Below are 5,915 nucleotides of genomic sequence, written 5' to 3' on the forward strand. Positions count from 1 at the left end.
GGGATGGCAGGGAGGAGGAAACAGAACTGCACCAGCTGTGCTCCTCTGTGTGCCTTGTGGGATTCAGGTCCAGCTGACATTGCACAGCTCAGCTGAGCTGCACCCTGAGCTGGCACAGAGGGTGCTGCTGGCCCTGTTTTACACCCTGCTGCATCAGGAACACACCTGGGACAAACTGGAACAAGCAGGATTTAAAGGACCACATTTCCTTTCCTGTCAACACCATGAGCTCACGGCAGAGCCCAGGTTATTGTATCTGTTGAAGGATGGCTGTGTTTGGGCCGCTGTGAAGACAGAGATTTTTAGATGTGTCTGACACGTTTCAAAGCATTTCTGAGCTGTTCCTGGCTCCCTCTGCCAGGCAGGGAGGAGTTAAGATGGGAAGTGCAAGATGTGTCTGGTAATGGCACTGATGTGTGCGTCAGGTGTGCCTGCGTCACCCGGCTGCCTTGGCCGCTTCCCAAGGCTGGGGCTCAGCTCTCCTGACCCTCCACTGCCTGCAGGGAAAAGCCTGGGATGGTCTAGCCTGGCTGATGGGGTCATGGACTACATGCCAGGGCTGGCTGTTGTACCCCCTGTGCTGCAGCAGGGTCCCCAAAGTCCCCAAGGTGCTGGCAGCCCTCCAGCCTGCTCTGCCACCTCCCTCTCACAGCCCAGGCACTTGGGACTCTGCTCAGGGGATGCCCCCAATGGCTGCCCTTAGGGCACATTGTGAAGAAACATCAATTTTCTACAACCATGGCTGTTCAGTTCCCTGGTGAATCAAGTAATTCCCTGTGTCCAGCCCCAAACCCCTCCCTGGTGCTCACACATCCAGCTAGGGCACATTTCTGCAGCCACAGATCATCTACGTCACCTCCAGGCAGAGGCACTGCAGATGAGCAGCACCCTGTCCCCACACTGTGACAGCAGCCCATGTCACAGCTCACAACATTCCCACAGTGATCTTGCTCCCAGACCCTGGCTGAGCCCATCCCTGCTCCTCCTGCCACACAGGGGTGTCCCCAGAGCAGAGGGGACAAGCCTGTACCCCAAGGAACTGCCCACTCCAGCCTCTCAAAGCACCTCTTCCAGTTGCAGGTGGGTTTGAAGCCCTAAAACACAGGATGCTACTTGGGCACCTGTTTGCCAACCCCATGCCTGCCCTCTCACTCCTGGAGAACTGCCAGATCAAATAATGCAGAATATACACAACGGGTTTAGCCAGAACAGTTTTTAATTCAGAATTGGACAATCATGTGAATAATTTATTTAAAATTAAGTGCATTCTGTGCTCTCATCCAGGCTGGACATTGATTAGACCCAGACTTTCCTCTTGAACTTCATTGTGCAGGTGGATCCCTCTAAATCAATGGGGCCTGATGGGATTCATCCAAGAGCTGCTAATGTCATTACAGAGCTGCTCTACTATTTTTGAGCAGTCTTAGGAATCCAGAGAGGTCCCAGCTGACTGAAAGGTGCCAAATGTTGCCCCAGTTTTGAAGGGCAAGGACACTGGAAGATACAGCCTGTCAGTCTCACCTCACTGACAGGTAAAAGGATGGGAAGTATTTTTCTAGGAGGATTTGAAAATCACCTGGAGCACAATGCAATCATTGCTCACATCCAGCATGGCTTCACCAGGGCAAAGTGCTGCTCACTGAACCTGATTTCCTTCTACAGCAGGGCTCCCACCTAGCTGATCAAGGGGCACCAGGTGATGAAATCTTTCTGGACTTCAGCAAAGCTTTTGATACCATATCACAGTATCCTTCTGGAGAAAACATTCAGCACACAGCTGGAGCTGAGCACTGAACAGGCTCCCCAGGGAAGTGCTCACAGCACCAAGCACATCTAAGTTCAAGGAGTGTTTGGATAAAGCTCTCAGGCACATGATGGGATTCTTTGGGTGTCCTGTGCAGGGCCAGGAGTTGGACTCAGTGATCCTGATGGATCCCTTCCAACTCAGCATATTCTATGATTCTATGAAAGAAAGTGAGCAGCAAACTGGCTGTTTAATGGCCCAGAGGGTTCTCAGCCTTTGGACATCAGCAAAACACCTCAGTCCCTGCACAGGAAAGCTTGCCCCTTGCTTCTGGGAGGACAACCCCATAGCAGGCATGGAGGGTGTTAGCAGCCCCCATTACACACCACAGAGGCTCCTCCAGGCTGACACAGGACCCTGCTCATCCCCAAGTGACAGATGAACACAGCACAGTCTGTGTGACAGCTCAAGGCTGCAGACAGCATTTTTGGGAGGTTGCTTGTGTCCAGGTGTCACCATGTCTCCATCCCTGAGCAGAGCAGTGCTGGGCACAAGCCCAGGGGAGGAGGTCAGCAGATACCTCCACCTTTAACAGCTGAAGGCACCAGGATGGCCCAAACCACACAGAGGTGACACTGTCCCCATCACAGGCTGCTTGCCATCAGCTCTGTGGGCCAGTACTGGTCATCCAGGTAGTGGCTGCTGTCTGCAGCAGGGTCTGTGATGGGGCTGGGGGGCCGGGGGGGCAGGCTGTGGGCCAGCTCCTTCTCCCACTGCACCTCCACCAGTCTGTACAGCTCCATGGCTGTCTGGGCATCCTCCACCGATGAGTGTCCTTTGCGGCCCTCCTGAGAAAAGGGGAAAAAAAGAGAAAAGGGGAAAAAGCCTCATTAGATAAAAGGGGCAGCAAAAATCTCAGAGGTCATGCCATCTGCTTGCTTGGAAGGACACAAGTGATGTGGGTTTTGGACACAGCAGAAGTTTGATGCAGCCAAGGCCATACAGGTATCTCTTCCACCCTTTTTGGAAGGCACAGATCCTGTCCCCATTTTACTAAGATAATAATTGGTCAGCTTGGGAGGTCCTTGGCTCTCCCAGCTTATTTATAGTCAGGAGCACAGGGTGAACAATGTTCATCTCCACCTCACAGAGAACACACATGGAGGTGGGACAACCAAGCTGACCACAGAGGTCCATAGTTAACCCAAGGTTGTTCCCCATCTCAGGGTTCCTGTCGCTCACCTGGATCTTTTTATGGAGCAGGTGCCTGGCCAAGTTCTTGAGGGAGACATTGGCTCTGATGGGCAGCCCTGCCCTTTTCTTCAGCGCAGGGCTCTGGCTGGTGTCTCGAGTCCTGTCTTTCGGGTGGAAGTACTTCAGGGCTTGGAAGTCATTGTGGATGGCGTGCCCTACCACAATCTTGTCTTTCAAGATCTTCAGGATCTGGAAGAGTCACAGAGGGTTAGACTGACACTGCAGTGAAAGAAATACCAAGCATAAAATAAGCCATTTTCTATTAAATTCAGCTCCTTGGCTTCTACTTTTTAGGTTCCCAGAAGGAATAACAAGCAAGCAAACCAATCCACTGCACAGCTTGAGGCTCCCATTCCTCTGTTGTGCCTCACAGCAGCCTAGCACAGGCCACCAAGAATCCCAATTTATGCTTGACAGATAACACAGAAGCTTTTTTATTTTTTTAATTTTTTTTCCCCCTGACCTCAGCCTGGGCAGCCTTGAAGGGAATTGCATTCTTCATGTGCTGCTTGGTGATGCCGCTCCAGCGTGTCCGGTAGTCCACAATGGGGAGCTCGGGCCGGACGTACTTGTCATAGATAACATCCCCCTCATAGTTCACAACGGAGCACCGTGCCAGCTCGCTCAGCTTGCCCTGGGGGCCCGTGCCCACCATCTCACAGTCGATGGCCACGTACTTGCCCGGGCGCAGCACCAGGGAGGACGTCCTCACCCTCCCGGAGCTGCCGTTCCCCTGGGACAGCAGCACCGAGTGGTGCCTGGCTATGCTGTCTGGAGAGGCAGATGGAGACAGGGATGAGGACACGCTCTGCTTGGCCTTGGGGACCTTGTCACAGCTCTCGGTGAGTTCAGTGTGTGCCTCCAGCCCCGCCTCGGGGCTCTGACTGCCTGGGTGCCTGTGGGGGCTCAGCAGCCCCCTCTGCTCCAGCACTGCCCGGCGTGCCATGAACCGCTGGTGCCTTCGGCTCCTCTTCTTGATGCGAGCCTGCGGCGAGCCGGGACCCCTCGGGGCCTGAGCGCAGCCCCCATGGGTGCCCTGCAGGGTGGGCACGGCGACCTTCGGGGCGGGCAGCAGCGGGGTTATCTGCCCTTTGCCTGGTGGCATTCCTAAGGGAGGGTGCACAGGGGGCCGTGAGTGCCGTGCAGACCCCAGTTTCTCCTGTCAGAAAAGGACGCACAGAGCCCAGGGCAAATCCATCCTCCCACCCACAAACCCACACTGGGGACACCGGGGGTGGCACAGGCAGGAGAAACGGGGCAGGGCAAGGGGAAGGAAGGAACATGGACAGACTGTCGCACCCTGTGACACACCACGCCTTTGCCCCCTCATTCCCGGTCCCACCCCGCCCCATTCCCGGCCCCAGGGCCCTGCCCACCGCACTGTCCCCTCTGTTCCGCCATTCCGTACTCCCCACGGCCCTGTCTGCCCATTCCCGGCCCCAGGGCCCTGCCCACCCCCTGCCCACCGCACTGTCCCCTCTGTTCCCCCATTCCGTACTCCCCAAGGCCCTGTCTGCCCATTCCCCGCCCCAGGGCCCTGCCCACCGCACTGTCCCCTCTGTCCCCCCCCCGTTCCCTACTCCCTCAGGCCCTGTCTGCCCATTACCCGGGCCCTCTCCACCTCGCTCCAGGCCCCAGCTCCCTACCCGCCCCGTTACCCATCCGCAGGCCGCTGCCGGCCCCCCTGGTGTCCCCTGTACCCCCCGGTGTCCCCTATGCCCCCTGTCCCCTCTCTACCCCCGGTGTCCCGGTGCTGACCGCTCCCGGCGCGGCTCACACGTGTCCGGCCCGGAAGCCGCTCCGCGCACATGCCCGGGCAAGTCCAGCCGTGGCCACGCCCCCCTGCTTCCCCATTGGCTGCGCGGAGCGGCTAATCTGCATACGGGGGCGGGGTTTCACCGCCCCCGAGGGCGGGGCCGTCGCGCTTTTGGGGCTTTTTTGGGGTTTTTTGGGGAGCTCCCATCCGGAGCTTCCAGTCCAGACTGGGTGATGCTCAGGCCTTCAAGCCTGTCCTCACCTCTGCCCCCGGTGGAAGGGACCTTCCGTGGGGCTGGGTTTGGGGTGGGATGCACGCTGCGGTTCCTAGGAGTAAACTAGTGATGAAGATGAGATTTGCCTGGGGGTTCATTAGCAGGGGAGCGAGTTGAACCATCATTTTCGGAGTATGGTCCCGATAGCTTGTTTAGCTGACCCTACTAGAAAGTAATGTAAAGGAAGTATGGAGGGTTTTGATTCCTCTAGTGTAGGTTTGATTTCTGCTTTTCTAAGTATTAGGAGATGAGAGGGCTGGTATAGCTCCATGTTCACTTTATCATAATGACCCTTAGTGTTCAGGCACATTTCCAGTAGGGCCTTAGGTAAGGAGTAGGCCCGTGTAGCAAATTGACATGCTGGTATGTCAGAGGCAAAGGGCTAGTGTGAGTGGCAGGAAGTTTTTCCATAGCAGGTGTATCAACTGGTCGTATTAGAATCATGGGTAAGAGGCGTGAACTCATAGGAATCCTGCTGATAAGAGCAGTACTTTTGTGGCTACTAGGACAGAGAATAGTTCTTGAGGGAGGTTGAAGAGGCTTGGGTTGAAACCAAGTCCATGCAGCTCCACACGGACACACAGCTGTGCTTTTCCCGTGTGTTCCCTGTGTCCCTGTGTCCTGCAGCTGGGCTGGAGCACGACAGCTTGGGGTGTACATCCTCCAGGCTTTCCCAGGATGCTCCCCGGAGTTGTGGAGGGCAGCTCTGGCTGGGGCATGGTTGAAGGGGGGGTTTCAGACCGGCCTCTCGTTGCTTCCCTCTCAAAGCTTACAAAAGCAATGTCCAAGGTGGTCAGAAGAGGAGAAGGGCAGCCCCAGCCAGTGGATTGTCCCCGTGCCTTCAGCATCGCTGCAGAGGCCGTGTGCCCTAGGGCAGACTGTGACTT

At 56.2% G+C, this 5,915-nt stretch overlaps 1 protein-coding gene across 2 annotated transcripts; it reads right to left on the bottom strand.

Annotated features, from left to right (window-relative positions):
* Positions 1-1,198: 1,198 nt before the first annotated feature.
* On the bottom strand, positions 1,199-5,915 carry AEN (apoptosis enhancing nuclease). 2 transcript variants are annotated; one of them, XM_064722457.1, is made up of 4 exons: positions 4,757-5,915; positions 3,462-4,105; positions 2,987-3,187; positions 1,199-2,592 (listed from the first exon to the last, which is right to left on the bottom strand). In XM_064722457.1, exons 1-4 carry the CDS (start codon positions 4,806-4,808, stop codon positions 2,389-2,391), a joined length of 1,101 nt encoding a protein of 366 aa, XP_064578527.1. In that variant the 5' UTR covers positions 4,809-5,915; the 3' UTR covers positions 1,199-2,388. The 2 variants fall into 2 exon arrangements, with proteins under 2 accessions (XP_064578527.1, XP_064578526.1); XM_064722456.1 differs by having other exon boundaries at positions 4,736-5,915.

This window comes from Zonotrichia leucophrys, chromosome 10 (genome assembly GCF_028769735.1).
Source record: "Zonotrichia leucophrys gambelii isolate GWCS_2022_RI chromosome 10, RI_Zleu_2.0, whole genome shotgun sequence".
Lineage (NCBI taxonomy): Eukaryota > Metazoa > Chordata > Aves > Passeriformes > Passerellidae > Zonotrichia > Zonotrichia leucophrys.

Excerpts from the sequence above, each read along its gene's own strand:
- AEN (XM_064722456.1), bottom strand. The coding sequence starts at position 4,808 with ATGTGCGCGGAGCGGCTTCCGGGCCGGACACGTGTGAGCCGCGCCGGG. Across the intron at positions 4,106-4,735 it reads TCAGCACCGGGACACCGGGG|GAATGCCACCAGGCAAAGGG; the intron begins GTAGAGAGGGGA and ends ACCCTCCCTTAG. Across the intron at positions 3,188-3,461 it reads TCAAGGCTGCCCAGGCTGAG|ATCCTGAAGATCTTGAAAGA; the intron begins GTCAGGGGGAAA and ends TGACTCTTCCAG.